Raw genomic sequence first — 16,641 nt, forward strand, 5'->3', positions numbered from 1 at the left:
ACACAGGTGAGATGGATTTGTGTCACAGTGATACTGACATGCCTGAAAGAGACCAGGCCAGCCAGTACATTTGCATCAGAGTGCTGCCATAAGGCCCCAAGTGGGCCCAGGAGGAAGCATGCTCAGAGCTGTGTATTCTTGGGTTTACAGTCTCTCTGCACATGTTGAGTTCTCTTCAGCCTGTGAGAACTTGTAGACCATCTTGTAAAACAATTTGAATTACATGGGAGCAAGTGATTTGCTTCGCCTTCATGGACCCAAATCCAGCACATAGTTGTGTGACCCTTTGTTTAGCCCAGCAGCAGAAACCATGTACGAAATGGGACCCTGCAGCCTAAGGAGTGACAGATGGCCTGGTGCTCACACAGCACCGAGGTCTGCCACCTGTGGCTGCAGAGCTGCCTGTGGGCCAGTGGGTCTGCTGATCTGGCAAATGGGGGAACAAACACCAGAGCCACTCTTGCAGCATCTGCTGCTACCTGCTGAATGAGGGTGGCTAGGCTTTTGCATAAATGCACAGTGAGAAATCATACAACAGCATTAAAAATGTATTACAGTTGACAGTGGCAGATCTTAGCACTGTTTCTGCAGGGGTATTTCTTGGAAAAACAAATATATGTACATATATGTATTTCTTTTTAATGCGATCTGAAAAATATATATTTAATACAATTTGTGAACAATTTAAAATATTAAATTTTTTGTAGAAAACAAGCGGTGAAACCTACTGTAAATATCTGAATTGGTGAATAAAGCTTGGATTTGCTGTTTAGTCTGTATTTCTTACAAAAGCAGTTTGGTCTCTCGTGGGCTTTTATATCTTCTTGTTTTAATGCATTAAATATTGATCTCCTAAAATAACCAACCATGCTATAAAACAAAATGAAAGTTCCCCAAATTTTGAAAAATGCCCCCCATTTCAAATTTCTCTGTTCGTCTTTTGGACTTTATCAGTAGTGAATATCTCTTTGCACTTGAAAAATTCCTTGAGGCGTTCTCTGTAGGCACCACAAAGGGAGCTAATGAAAAGCGTGTCCACACCATCTGATAAGCCCAGCGGCAGAGTGCTGGCAGGGTTTCTGCTGCTTGTCTGAAAACAGTATCTTGCTTTGTCCTTCCTCACTTTCTCCTTAAGTAACAGTTTTGCCTTTGTAAAAATTTTACAAGAGAAGACTTCAGAAGAGATCATTCATTCAGAAATTGGCAAGAAGGTTTGGGAGAGGTTAAGGGAGTGATATTTTGTTCAGAATGAGCTGAAGCAAAATAATGGGTACAGCTGTCTTGACAGAAAGTGGACACGTTTCCATTTCACTATCCAAAGTTCTCAGGAATACTTGTAGTGCTTATTGAAATTCTTGTTTCATCTTGGAATAGACTCTCTTGATTATTCTGTTTCTTAAGTTTATTTTTTGCCCTGCTTATTTTTCTTTCCTTCTCCATTGCCTTCCTAGCTCTTGCTTGTATCTTGGCAATGTTTTTTTCCAACCACAGTGACCATTAAGTATGGTCACTGCTTAATTGTGTTAATATTATTTGGATTTGGGATGTTGGTTATTGACTTCCTTTAACTTTGTATGTATTCCATGAGAGAAGAGAGATTTTTTGTAGCACTCATCAGTGTGTGTCTCGTGTCAGATACCTTCTGATAGAAAACCAGGCCTGCTGTGGCTGCCTCACTTTACATTCTGACCGGAGATTGCCAGTCGGTCTGTTGAAGGGAGAGAGGCCTAGAGTGGTCTTTCATGTTTTGAGCACCATGTAAACTGGCTTTTGTTTTGTGGGGCCAACTTAGACTAATTATTTTCTTTTTTGTTTTATTTTTTAATGATCAGGAAATCTGTGTGTTCTTTACTTCAAACCGTTTACGTAACTCTTCGACAAACCACTTACTTGTTGGTGGGAAGCAAAGGCCTGTGAAGGCATCAACGCAAGCTCTTTTTTTGCTGTCACATTTCCCTGGCTAAAGGGGATACTAAAATTTTTCTCACAGAGACCCTTATTTCTTAACCGTTTTACTTTTGGAAAGCAAATAAATGAAGAGAATTTGGCCACTTGACAAAAACAAACATCCTTTGCCCACTTGCTTTTTCGACAGTCATTTATATTCTGAAACCCAGAGTCTGCGTGGTGATTAAAATAAGGCAGTGTTTCATGCTTGTCTTTTTCAACCTGAGCCATTTAAAAGCCAGTTTGGCCTGCCAGGTCCCTGAGATGTGACTACACTTTTGATAGGAGACTTGGCTTACCTTGCAGCAGCATTCTAGATTGTTCTCAGCCAGTATATGTTGCAACACAGCCCACGTCCTCTGTTAAAGATGGAGCACGTGGCTGGAGATACTACTCGTGCAGATGTACAGTGGTTATTGTTCCACAGCAATAAAAGCAGTATTTTGGGACACTATACTGTGGGCAGTCTAGAACGGTGATTTCTCCATCTTTTATTTGTCTGTGATCCATAGTGAGAAATACATGTAACACCATGACCCCTTCTACATACAAATAAGTATATATCATTGAAAGCTTCACAAGACAGCATCTATCCATACCATATATCTCTGTTGCATTTTATTTCATTTTTAAAATGCTAGTTAATTTCATAACCCAATTAAGAGTTTTGACGCATGTTTTGAAAAACACTATTCTAAAGAAATGCCCCAAACTTGACATTTATTGTTTCATTCCTCACCTGTGTGAGGTAGGGAAGGGGAAGGGTAAATATGCAAGCATAAAATAGCTGTTTATCTCATCCTAACTTGCATGGTAGAGTGGAAAAAGGTAGAAAAGGGGTCAGAAAATTTGGATTCCGAGTCTGAACTTGACTCCTTACGAACGAGGTTATCTTAATATGGAACCGTAATGTTTCAGAGTTGATGGAAGCTCTGGAAACCATCTCAAAAGCCCTTTCAACTTTTAAACCTATATTAAGAACATATTGATACTTTATAGGATTATCCAGTTAAGTACTATTGAGAGTCATTTGAGCATTGGGTTAAAAGTGAAGACTAGAACCAAATATGTGCAGCACACACTTAGGACAGAGTAATAACCATACCCATGTAAGTGTTTGCTCTCACTAGTAACTGGTGTAAGAATTGGTATTCTCAAAGCCTTTAACTTCATCATCTATAAAGGGGAATTGGTAATTGATGAAGGAAACAAATACAAGGATATTTTGCTCCCCTCCTGGACTCCATCCTTTTAGAGATAAAAGGAAATTTTATTTTTATTTTCTAAATTTTAGAAGTATTCCCTCAGTATTTCAGAAGCAGTTGGTCTTTTGAGAGTTTGAGCTGTGTTTGAATTCTTCCCCTGCCTTTTCTTGGTTGGGAACCCTTTATCAGTGTTAGTTGAATGCTGAAATCTGTTACCTGTAAAATGTGGTTGGGAAGGGAGGGAGAATGGATGTCTATTCTTTCATATTGTTAAAAGATTAGCAATAATGTCTTTGAATTGCTTGGAGCAGTGTCTGGCCCCTAATTGCTTCCTGAATAGAAGCTATTATATGTTACAGAAAGCTTGAAACCAAAACCCATTCAAGGAGCCAGTTAGAAAAGGGTCTGTTTCCAGGACTCTGGCAGAGAGGAGCATATATAGATGGGAAGTCAGGAGTAGTTATCTTACTTAGCAGGCCTGCAGATGTTTATGGAATGTTCTTTATTGAGGGGGTCAGCAGTAGAAGGGTTGGAGACTATGAGCAATTAAAAAAGCACTTGTTGACAAAAAGAGGGGAAATTAATGATGAGAATCTCTGAGGGTTCCAGTTACACAGCTGGCATCTCCAAGTAGGAAGTGAGCTGTCGGGCCTTCTCTTTGACCAGGAATCTTCAGTGTGGCAGGGAGCTCCGCCCGTGGAGAGAAGGCATCTCCTAGTGACACTGTTCACGCCCCAGCTCACCTCTGTAGAAAAGCCATTTTCTGATAAGCTTTAGAAATATATCTCTGAAAGGTGCCTCACGGGAGCAGGAAACACGCACATGGAAAAGGGAGGTGGAAGAAGAGACCCATGGAAACTTGGACTGAGGCAGGTGTTTTCTTGCCCAACTTATTAGTTCTTTAATTTGTTATTTTTCCTTAAGACATATGTTCTTTACAAGAATCTAACTGCCACTAGATGGCGCACAGATCCCAGCACTATTCTGACTGGGTAATCGTTTAAGATTCTTTTCAAAAGTTAGGTCACTGATACATTGTTTTTAAAAATAAAATATATTAAAATATTTTAACATTTCATTTTAGAAGTGAATAAAGGATGAAAAAATAAAATTCAAAATCCGTGTATTTTGTAAACTTGGCTCAACAGCCCCTATTGTTGAGGTTCATCGTGGCTCGTGGTCTTTGTTCATATGTAGGTGGTATCTGTAATTTGATTCTCACGCACAAATGCTTCATTTAATTTATTTAGTGAGATTTTTGGAAGATAGGGTTATAAGAAGAGAGTAATCTGCACCCCCTCCAATAATGCCTTTTTTTCCTTCTTTTTTGTTTCTTAACCACTACTTGAAATTTCATTTCTTAGAAGTTTTGAAATTGTGTTTCTTACGGACTATTATGTTGCTTTTAAACAAATGTCTGATTATTGCTTTGCATTTGTGTTTGAATTGTGTGTATGTGGGTTATAGACAGACATGGATGCAGCTGAAAGAATGAGATGGCTGGTCACTGGGAAGAGCAGAGAAGCCCAGAGAGGAGGTGGGGCAGCTGGCACAGCCCCTCCCACCCCAACCAAAAAGAAAAAATTGAAACCAGGCCTGTCAGGCAGTGGTTATCACCACCACCCTGATCATTAGCAGCATGAAACAGTGCAACAAAGCACAAACCATGCCTGCCCTTTGTTCAAAACAGCAATCGAAGATAATAGTTCTATAGCTTTGTTTATAAACTGTGACACTAAAGCCTTTGGCTGTTGCCATTGAAGACCGTCTCAGGAAAAGGGAATCATAATAAAGATTTGTTTACTTGATATAATCATTCACTGTGAAGGGTATGAACAAGGTCCATTAAAATCCTTCCCATCATTTCACGTCTGGCTCCCTTGCAATGGTCAGAAACAAGCATGTGATGACAAGCTGCCCTCTCCTGAATGGATTCCATGGGGTGCCAGGTTGTACGTGCTCTGGCTTACTGAGGCCATTATATTAGTAGGCAAGTGGCCAATGCTTCCTTCTCTCTACCCGACCACCTCCCCCAAATGTCAGTGTAGATGTTTGGAGCAGCCTGAGTGCTGCCTCGGGACTGCCTGCCCTGGAGACGCCAACAAGAGAACTGCTCCTAGATCTGCTGGCCGTTGTCCATTCCAGTGCTTAGCCCAGGTTGGGATGTGACGACAGATGTGGAGAATTGTACAAAGATCAGTCATATTTTATTTAAATATATGTCTCCAGTCTTATCTAGCCCCCACCCCTGTTTTGTTTTTGTTTTTTTCTTAATTTAAGAATCATAGCCTTGTATCTGGGACTGTTTGAACAAAATATATTAAAACATTACAATTGTTGAGATATAAATAAGTGATCAGTAAATCAATCACGACAGTAAGTTTTCAAGAAAACTATCAATGTTTTAAAATTTAGCATGAAACTTTTAGCTTAATTCTGTTTTGTATTATAGTTCCCCAAAGAGTTCCCAAAATAAGAACAGTAAAAGCACGATTCTGAAAAAAAAAGAAACATGATTTTGAACACATAAATACACCCACAGTGTTGTTAATGCGCAGGTGCCTTGAATTCCATAGTACAGGTGGACCTAATGTATAGGATGATGGCAGTTCTTTCATTACAACTAAAGCTTTGATCTCCAACTATTAGTTAATGGATTGTCTTCCTTGTTCCTCCTTGGCCCCCACATCCCAGCTGTGAGGTTCACTCCTCTGTGAAGGGCCAGGTACTAGCCTAGAGATCAGCATGGAAGCCCACTGTGTCTGCAGCTCTCCCTTCTCCTCCCCAGGATCTCAGGTTGAGCAATGAAGACAGTAGCGGCAAGGAAGTCACCCTGGGCATCTTGCTTTAATGTCACCAGCAGATCTAGATCTAATCCGTCCTAATGCTAGAACTACATGTTTTGAGCCTTGGGCAAAGCACTTGATTACATTATCTCCTTTAATTTTCATTTTACATCTGAGTAAACTACAGCTTAGAGAATCTGGGTGACTTGTCTAAAATCAAGTCACCCATGCAAGTAGTAAATAGGGGGAGCACAATGTAAAACTAGGTCTCTTATGTTACCGTGAAGTTGTATTTTACAAACATTTCACCCTGTGCACGTAAAACCAGCCTTGTGGGTCAGCTCCCCTTCCCCCCAGCTGTGTTAAACAAACAGTATATGTCATCTGGCCTGAAATAGGGGGCACACGTAGCATAACCCCAGAAGAAGTGTGTAAATAAATGGTTTTGCAAGTATCCCAACCACTGATAAACAAGTGAAAAACACCCAAACAGAAGGATGGCTGATGGCGTCCTCAATATTAGGAAGAAATTGTAGACCAGAACAGTTACAGGCACTGTGACCGGCTGCATAGCCAAAACTGTAGTGTAACATTTTCCAGTTGAAAGCATTTGTTGAGGGTGAAGGTAAGCAGGGTAATAGATGTCCCTATGGTTGTTTTTTTTTCTTCTTCTTCCTGCAGTGTGCTTTTGATTCTTTAAAGGTTAATTTCATTAATTTTGACCTAAGTTGTATCATTTCTCTCCTCCTTCCCAGGGCTTCCTAAAGAATGAAAAGGACAATGCCCTGCTGTCTGCCATCGAAGAGTCCCGGAAGAGGGTAAGACATGCATAGATGTATGCTGTTGTGAGGGCAGCATGTATGCTGGGGTGTACAGGTTCTAGAAGCTGGATTCTCTGTCCCAGGCCCAGCGCTCCTGGTAGTTCACCAGGGGGAGTTTTACAGTAACCATTTTTGAGGAAAATACCATGCTTGTAACTCTGGTGTATACAGTGACTGCATCTGAAACATTGGGCTGGGCAGTTGACCATTAAGTTAATCTTGAAATGGGAGAACAAGATAGTTCTTTGGTCTCATTGTTATAGTATAAATGGCATTTTGGTTTCTACTGAACCAGCAATTCAGAAAAGCAGTTATGATCCTTGATAATTTTCCCTAATTTATTTTCCTTTTGTCGTAAAATTTGACCTTCTACAACACCTTTTAAATTAGCAATTTCTCCAAACTCTTTTGAACAAGCAAAAACATCTTGATGTTCAAGAGGATAGTACAAAAGTCAGCCAGAACACCCATGACATGGGCAGCAATATTTTGCAACGAGCATTCCCACAAGATACTCAAAGATCATTTACTTTACTAACATATGAGTTATCTTCAATTGTTTAACAAGGATGAAAAGATCAAAACCTTTCCAAAACCTTCCATTATGGAGTAAGAGATTTTCAAGCCCCTGGGTCTTTTGGGGAAGGAGGAAGCAGCAGCTTAGTGAGTATGTGAAGTTGGTTCTAAAGATGCAACTTTTCCCAGGAAGGAGGCTGGGGGTTTCGGGTTAGTCTGAAAGCAGTCTCTGTATCTGCAAGGACGAGTAGGAGTGAAGGGACCTCTGTTCTGCTGTTTACTTCTGTAGCCCATAGATCACATGAAGTACATTTGTGTATTTATATGGTTCAAAAAATAAGAGAGTAAAAAAAAATTGCTGCTTCTCGGTATGCTTTATTAAATACTCCATACAGGTGTAAGTGTCTCATTAGGGCTGATGTGAGTGAGACAGGGCAGCACGGGGGCTTTCCAGCTCTAATTGATAAGAATATGTTTCAAAGACATTATTTGAATGACTGGTATGCTTAATTATCAGAGTAAAATTCCCTAAAATTTAATTAATTATATTGTTGGCAATAGTACTTATTCCTAGAAATAGACAGATTCACTTGATCCAGAATTGAAAAAAAATTTTTTTAAGGTTTTTTTCCTTTTTGTTCACACTTGGAATGAGTTACTCACCAACATTGATTTCTCCTGCTGTACAGGACCAATGAAATTAAATTAGGATTGTTGAATGCCACCGAGCCTTATTAATCCTTTTACCCTGCGGAATGTGTTTCTGAAATTGGCAGTCTCTGAACGTTGTGCCATACTGAGACTAAATGTGCAGCCAGCCAAAACATTTAAGTGACATACCACAGTGCAAAATGTGTGCATATGTGTTTGTGAGGGAGGTGTTCTGGTGTTGGGAGCTGGCCCTGAGGGGGGACCTTTCACCTGTCTGGATACAGGGAGGCTGCCACTGAGCAAGAATCATTTTCAAACAAAAGGTGAGCCGCTTCCTGGCATTTTGGTGGTAATTTCACATTTGAATAACTTGCCAATGTCCTGCTGAAATGCCAAGAAAACAAGCTACAAAACCACAAATGTGTCCTATCTTTTCCCATTTGGTGCATCCCAGCAAAAACAGAACAACATTATCAGAACATATGTAGAGTTTCTAAAAGCCAGCAACAGCTCAATAATAAGCGGGTGTGAAGTCAAAGCATATTGCCCTCTTCCCTTTATGAAAATGGGGCTCGAGTGCTCCCCACCTGTTCTTAATTCAGTTGCCCAGTTCTTTCCGTGCCTGCCTTTCTTAACCGTGTTTGAAGAGATCTATTTCCCCACATAACTTGAAAGATTCAGATCTGGTTTGTAACAGTTTCTCCCTGCTTTGTCATTTTCTGTGGTTTGTCTTCCCTTTTAATTTGTAGACCTCTGCATACCCTTCCATACCCTTCCTTATCCCTCTTCTCTTCCCTTGAGTTTCTTTCCTTCTTGTCTCTCACCTCACTTCAGACCCTCCCTGTCCTCCTTCCTCTTAGTTCTTAGCTCTGTTGATTCTCTCTGATTAGCTCTCTTAGTTGACATTCTTCTTTGCACCTAATCCAGTGGTCAGATGTGAGTCTAAAGGGAATAGGCTGGAAGAGGGCAGATGGGCGGCTGATCATCCCTGATTAGCCCACAAATTGGATGTTCCATTATCTCTAATGTAATTAAGATAAGCTGGGGGTGGCATGGTCAAGAGAAGAGAATTTTAATGTTGGGCCATTTATTTTTATTTGAAGCTCCTTATCACACTAATGATGAATGGAATGACAGTGCTGTTTGTTCAGGTTGTGGGGCTGTTTCTAAATGAGTAGCCTGGCGTACTTCTCATACATATTCTGAGGACTGGAGCCCAGAAAGCTGCCAATTTTCAGAGTACTTCCTGTGTTCCTGAAGCAGTTCTTGGCACACAGGTGGGCAGCTTGATTAACATGGGATGGTTGATTCCCACTGTTATGGCTCTGACCCTTACATGATGCTGGAAGTCTGCCCCTGCCGTCCTCATCAACAGTGTCTCTGAGACAGATTGTGTTCCCTTCAGTTGTCTTTACTGCTTTGCCATCCTTCACCAGCCGGAGGACTTAGCCTTAAAAAATATGCATGTGATGCCCTAGTGTGTTGGGTCAGTGCCACAGCTTAGTCAGCGCTTCACTTGCTTCACTTCCTGTTGCAAATTTGGAAAGCTGTATGGTATGCCAGCTCGCCACCTCTTTATTTCAGCCCACCCTGGTCCACCTGCCGCATAGCTCTCTGTTTTCCCTTACTCCGACAGGTGCAAGGTTGAGGAGGTGGTTGATCGCTAAACAGGAAGAGGTTTAGAAGAAATGTGGTTCAACACGTACAGCATTTCTGGGTAGCCCCTTCCCCTCCCCTCTCCCCCATCTTTCTGTCTAACATCCTTCTCTCTGTTCAAAAAGCATAGCTTTCATGTTTAAGGTCCCTAATGTAGCAAGAGAAAATGATTTTTCTCTAGGTATTTTTTTTTCAATCCAGGCTAGCTGGAATGGTCTTTTCTTCCTGACTCTCAGAAGAAAACCAAGTGAAAGTCTATTTTTAAAGTTTTTGATTATCATTTCTTCTGTCTTCAGAGTACATGTTAGGAATACACTGATAGATGGACCAAATCAAATTTGCAGGATGTGCCAACCCTCTTCCTAATCATTTTTGTGGCTGTCTGCTGTCTTTTTCATGTTTTAATAAATACTGATCCATATGCAAACATCACATTTGTAAAAAGAGTATACGATTTTTCGTAGAGTTTCCCAGAGCTCATATATATGGATATTATCAGTATATAAATTATCTTTGTTGCCAGAAATAAAGCAGGCATTACTAATACTCATTCCCTCGGTGCTGCCTAACTGGATGCCAATCTGATTGTAAATGAAATGGCTTTTTGAAAAGTGGGCTCAAGCTTATGGGAAACCTGGTTTGCCAATTAAAGAATCATAGGCTAAGAATGGTTATGATTCAGTATGTCCCTATAAGTTGCTTTAGTCTCCCCCTCAGAGGGTTTTGTTTTAGTTTTCAAGGGGTTTTTTTTTTCTTTTTTTCGGAGGGGGGTTGTTGTTGCTGCTTGTTTTTCCCTTCCTTTCTCCCTCCCTTCTTTTCTGTTTTCCTTCTTTTTTTTTTTTTTCCCCTGAGTGCATTTGCTTTGGCAACCTGCAATGTCACTAGCAAATAGGAGTGAGGTTTGCCAGAGATTTCAAGAGTGACTTTGAGTAGACTCATGCAGACGCTTTAGCCTCTGAGCCACCAGGGAAGCCCAAGTAGACTGATAGGAAACCTAATTGTAGATGGCTCTAGGTGTGTGTGTGTGTGTGTTTTCTTTACTGATTTGCTTCCTCCTGTGAAAATATTACTGTTTCTTTAAAAAAGATAAGACATTGAGAAAATCTTTTGTTTCTGTCTCATCTTAGAGGCTCATTAAATCTTAAGATACCATTGACTTACAATCCGTCATTATTTTATGTACTGCACAGAAAAAGTACTTTAAAAAACAGTACTTCGATTTAAGCTTTTGACATGCTATCAATCGTAATATGTAGCCTGATTTCAGAGGGTTAAGGTTTTAAGAAGATATTTATCTTAATAAGCACATAAGAAAAAAATTCAGCATTACTGCTCATTAGAGGAAATGCAGATCAAAACCAGGAGTTATCACCTCACACCCATTAGCATGGCTACAATCAAAAAAACCAGAAAATGATATTGGAGAGGATGTAGAGAAATTGGAACTATTGTGCACTGTTGGTGGGAATGAAAAAGTGTAGCCTCATTGAAAACATATGCAGTCGCTCAAAAAATTAAACATAGGATGACCATGTGATCCAGCAATTTCATTTCTGGACATGTATCCCAAAGAATTGAAAGCAGGAACTTGAAGAGATATTTGTACACCCAGTTTCACAAAAGCATGATTCATATTAACCAAAAGTTGGCAGCAACTCCCGTGTGCATGGATAGAGGCATGGATAAACAAAATGTGGTGTATATGTACAGTGGAGTATTATTCAGCCTTAACACGGAAGGAGGCTGCATACACTACAACATAGATGAACCTGAGGCATTATGCTAAGTGAAATAAGCCAGACACAAAAAGACAAATACTGTGTGATTGCACTTCTATGAGGTACCTAGATGTGTCAGAATCCTAGAGACAGAAGTAGAATGGTAGTTGCCTGTGTCTGGGAAATGATGGGAATGGAGGTATTGTTTAATGGGTGCAGAATTTCATTTTTGCACAATGAGCATTCTGGAGATACATGGTGGTGATGTTTGCACAGCCATATGAATGAACTTAACGCCATTGAACTGCACGGTAAAGTGGTTAAAATCTTAAGCTTTATGGTTAAGTACGTTTTACCACAATTAAAAAACTGGTTTTCATGTGTTAGACTTGATGAAATAGGGCATGTTTGCACACAGCTCTCAGTTCTTTAAGGATAATTTGAAATAGCTTGCCTTTGCTCTGATTGTGGAAAGATGGCAGATCTAGCGGGTTTTGAATTTCTGTTGCACATTAAGGGAAACTGTGTTCTTTGTTTTCTCACTCGGGTCCTCTCTCTCTTCTTCTCTCCCCCAGACCTTTGGTATGGCTGAGGAGTACCATCGAGAGTCAATGCTGGTCGAGTGGGAACAAGTGAAGCAGCGAATTCTCCACACCCTGCTGGCATCAGGAGAAGATGCCCTTGACTTTACTCAAGAAAGCGAAGTGAGTTGAATCCAGAAAATAAACCATTATTCAAAATGTGAGGTCAGAAAATGCTTATCTGCTTGACCGCTGGCTGGCCTGGAACAGCTGGTCCCTGTCTTCCTCTGGAAGCCCTTTCTTCATCGCCTTCTAGATGCCCACATTTGCCTGGATTCCTCCAGCATGGCTGGCTGCTTCTGCTCAACCTCTTGTGCTGAATTGTCCTCAAACTCCTGTCCCAGGGCTCCGTCCTTGACGTGTTCCTGATTCTTCATTAATCACTGCCCTGTTGGTCTCTTCTGGGCTTATGTATTAAATACCTTCTCTGTACTTGAAGACTCAAATTCACATCACCGCTCCAAATCCTCCCAGACTCATTTGTTCTAGTGGCCTTCTTGGCTACTCAGGTGTCTCAGAGCCATCAAGCTTAACATGTTTAGAATTGAGTCGTGGTAGCAACTGCCTCCAACTCCCTCCCCGCTTTTCTCAACAGAGTTTATCATCTTTATAAAGGGCAGTTCCAGTTTTTCACTTGCTGAGATCCAACACCTCAGATTCATTTTTATCCTACCCTTCTCTTACCTAGACTCTCAGACATGGTGACAAATCCACTTAACCCTCCTCTCAGTATATACCCAGAGTTCAACCACTTTTTAAAAAAATTTATTTATTTTAATTGGAGGCTAATTACTTTACAATATTGTGGAGGTTTTTGCCATACATTAACATGAATCAGCCACGGGTATACATATGTCCCCCCTCCCATCCCGAATCCCCCTCCCTAACCACTTCTTACCACCTCTGCTTTTAGCATTTGGGGCCAAGTCAACCAGCATCTCTTGTTCAGATTATTGGACCGATCTCCTAACTAGTTTTTCCATTATCTGTTGCTGTGTAATCAATCAGTCCAAACCATAGTAGCTGAAAACAAGTGTTTAGCTTAGCTGAGTGTTTCTGGTTTGGGATGTCCTGGCCCTGATGGTCAGGATATTGGCTAAGGCTACACTCCTCGCAGGGCTCAACTCGAAGAGGATCCAGTCCCAGGCTCACTCATGTGCTTCCTGACAAGCCTCAGGTCCTGTCTGGCTCTTGGCTAGGGGTGTGAGTTCCTTGTTGTGTGGGTCTCTTTTGTGCTGCTCACAGCATGGTAGTGTTCCTCTCCTGGGGCAAGAGTGAAGGATCCAAGGAAGAGTTCAAGGGCCCCTGAGAGAAACTACAGTCTTTCCATGACTTAATCTTGAAAGTTATATTCTGTCGCCTCTCTGATCAAAGTAAATTACTAAAATCAGCCTACACTCAAGGAGAGAGGATTAAATGAGAACTTGGATCCCAGGGCGTGGGGATTACTGGGAGCCATCTTAGAGGCTGTCAACCACACTGGTCTCCCTGCTTCTGCCCTCGTGCAGTCTTCTCAGTAGCCAGAGCGATGCTGTTAAACCCAGACTAGATCATGTCAGACCTCTTCTCAGGGTCCTCCAGTGACACTCGTCTTATTTGGAGTGAAAGCCAGAGTCTTCGCCCTGACTTCCCAATCCGTCTCTGACCTGGTCTTGCTGCCTCTCCCAGCTCACATTATTCTGCTCTCCCCATTGCTCTTGCTGCTTCTGCCTTAGATCATCTGGGTTTCCTGTTCCTTGTGCCTAAAAGGCTCTTCCCCAAAATCACTGCATGCCTGTCCTCCTCACTTCCTTCAAATATTACCCAGTGCCATCTCGGTGAGGCCTTCCAGGACCTTTACATCTGAAATCCAAACCAAGCTCTCCCCATTCAACCCTCCCTATATCCCCTTTTTCTTGCTATATTTTTATTTTTAGCACTTCCTCACTTTAAACCACTTAAAATCACTGTGTGTGTGTGTGATGTCTTTATATTGCTTATTGTCTGTTTCTCCCAGAAGAATTTAAGCTCCAGGAAGGTAAGGATTTTTGTTGCTGTATTTACTCATATCATCAATGCCTGGATGAGTGCCTGGAACATATTCGATGCTCCAAAAATATTGGGTAAATAAATCCTTTGGCCTTAGCTAACTTTGTGCCAACCAGAGTATTAGGGATGTGTGATTTTAGAATGGGTATGTTACATGGGGTTTATCTCTTACTTATCCTGGAGATCTTTCCTGAGAGGGATTTTGAGGCTGCATCTTGGGATCAGCAGGAAAGTATGTCTTGCTTGATTAGTGATGTCTGCCCTTGGCCCGTGGGAACTGTGACCATATATTCACCACACCAGTGTTGGGGAGAGGATGACTTTGGGGTTCTAAACCTAGCTTCACCACTGACTAGTTCTGATATGGCATCCAAGTTATTACTTATATATTAAATATTCAAGTTATTTAACCCTGCAAACATTTAGTGTCTTCATTAGTAGAATGGGATTATTGGGAAGATTAGTGATAATGTAAAGCCCCTCTCCCATAATGACTGTCCTTTACTATTGATTAAAAGTTAAGTAATTTCAGGGCACTTCCATGATGCTTTTCAATGAAAGGGGTGCTGGTTCGATCCCTGGTTCCAGAGCTAAGATTCCATGTGTTTCAAGGCCAAAAAAAGCCATTACGTAAAACAGAAGCAGTATTGTAACAAATTCATAAAAGACTTTAAAAATGGTCCACATTAAAAAAAAAAACTCAAAAAGTAGTTTCAGATAGTTTGGATGTGCAAGTTAAAAATTATGTCAAAAAATTATTAAAACTTATAAAAATTATAGCATTAGACATTTCAAGCAATATTACCAGCGCTTCCTCCGAAGTTGTTTTGACTAGCTGACGTTCTTTTCTCATAAGAGATTGGATACCTAAGGCTCAGTGAAACTTGTGCTATGCTAGGTGAGACCGGGGACTGTTGACATTTGGACCATCGTTCTGTTGAGGTCTGGGTCAAAGGTGGGTAGCTTGGCAGTGTCATGCCTGCATGATAACGTTACACATCCTGTGTCTACAGATTTGCTCCTGGTTTAAAATCAAGTTTTTCTATTAAATTAGCCCCCAAATAAATAGATGCTAAAGTCATTTATCTTAGGAAATTACTCATTAAGGACCTTGTTCCACATTTCTTAGACTCAAAGACTTCAGAGAAGAGCAGAGTCTTGGGGAAAAAAAAAAGAGCTAATGTAGAAAATCCTTGGGCAGCCTGATGTTTCTCAATTTCTTATAAGTCTAGGCAGAGAAGTAGAACAGCTCATGGTTTTATAAACTTCATTTTTTAAAACTGTGTTAATAGGTTGTAGTCTGTATTGGGATTTGGAAGTAATTATAAGCTGCTAATGAGATATTCTTTCTTGATTGCTCTTGTCTTAAAAATAGACTAGTCTATTTAGTAGACACTTCTTCCTTGACCTCGAGTCCTCCCTCTTGAAAGGGAGGACTCCCTCTTATATTGATACTTCTGCTGCTCTCTGTGGTGACACCTAGCAGAGTGGATAGCTTTGCTGAAAAAGCTGGCAAATAATGCAGATGGTTCTCTCTTCAGGTTATCCAGGGAATTGCCATTTCTGGAACCCTCGTAGGTTTTATTGTTTGTTGCTGTTTTGAACTTTTCCCCTGAAGTATGACATACATATAGAAAAAAATGCACACATTCTAAGTATATCGCTCATGAGTTACCAAAAATGAAACACACCCGGATGAAGAAACCACACTGCCATCCCCCTAGCATCCCCGCCCCTCGTGCTTTTTCATTCACGACCCCTCACCACAACCACCAAGAGAAACACTGTCCTGACTTCTAATGCCATGGACTAATTTTGCCTGTTTTTAAACTCTGTGTAAGTGGAGTCATGCTGTATGTGCGCTTGTGTCTGGCTTCTTTTGCTTAACATTCTGTGTACCATTACATGTAGTTGAAAGCTGTTCATTCTCATGGCCAGATAGTATGACTGCAGTATTTATCCATTCTGATGTGGAGGCACGTTTGAATAGTTTACAGTTCTCAGCTTTTATACCGAGTGCTAGTGAGGGCATTCTCGGACCTGTCGGTGAACGTACATGTGCACACGCGTGGGGCACATGTGAGAGGGTGTTGCTGGCACACAGAGTGCACGTGTTCAGCCTCAGCGGATGCTGCCCAGCGGTTTTCCAGAATGGTGTCTCATGGTCCCTCCCACCAGCACTGTGAGAATTCTTTGTTCCTTATCTTTGCCACACTTGGTATTTTTTGCCTTTTTCAGTTCAACCATTCTGGTGGATGTGTGGAAGAACCATGTGTTTTTCCCATATAATTTTCTTCCAAAAGATGGAAAGGTGGTATTAGCTCCACTTGGGCAGGCACTTTCTCTGCCTTCTCTGTAGGAAACCACAGAGGCAGGCTTTGGAATTCAGCAGGTCTGAGTTCCCGGGCCTCCCCTGGGAACCACATTGTTCTCATCCTTGTTGTAAAAGGCCTCTCTTGAAGAATGGTTGGAAGGAACATAGTGCGTGTGTAAGGTACCTGGCCCAGAGCCTGCATAGAGCGCACGCTTAGCACATCCCAGCAGTGTTCATGGTGGTGGTTGGTATTTGGTAAGCTACCAGGTGGGACTAGTGGTAAAGACCTGCCTGCCAATGCAGGAGACTTAAGAGACATGGGTTCAGTTCCTGGGTTAGGAAGATCCCCTGGAGAGAGGGCATGGCAACCCACTCCAGTATTCTTGCCTGGAGAATCCCATGGACAGAGGAGCCTGGT

The 16,641-nt window shown here is 41.3% G+C and overlaps 1 protein-coding gene across 1 annotated transcript in view; it reads left to right on the top strand.

Moving 5' to 3' along the window:
- NUP93 (nucleoporin 93) overlaps nucleotides 1-16,641 on the top strand; it is a 103,034-nt gene that overhangs the window by 59,174 nt on the left and 27,219 nt on the right. Inside the window, exons 4-5 of the mRNA XM_086350749.1 lie at nucleotides 6,694-6,756; nucleotides 11,876-12,004. Of these exons, the coding sequence (XP_086206875.1) occupies nucleotides 6,694-6,756; nucleotides 11,876-12,004 (192 nt within the window). The remainder of the gene's footprint in view (nucleotides 1-6,693; nucleotides 6,757-11,875; nucleotides 12,005-16,641) is intronic.

The sequence above is a fragment of the Bos grunniens genome, chromosome 18 (assembly GCF_055505025.1).
Source record: "Bos grunniens cultivar Pamir isolate PY7600 chromosome 18, Bosgru_T2T1.0, whole genome shotgun sequence".
NCBI lineage: Eukaryota > Metazoa > Chordata > Mammalia > Artiodactyla > Bovidae > Bos > Bos grunniens.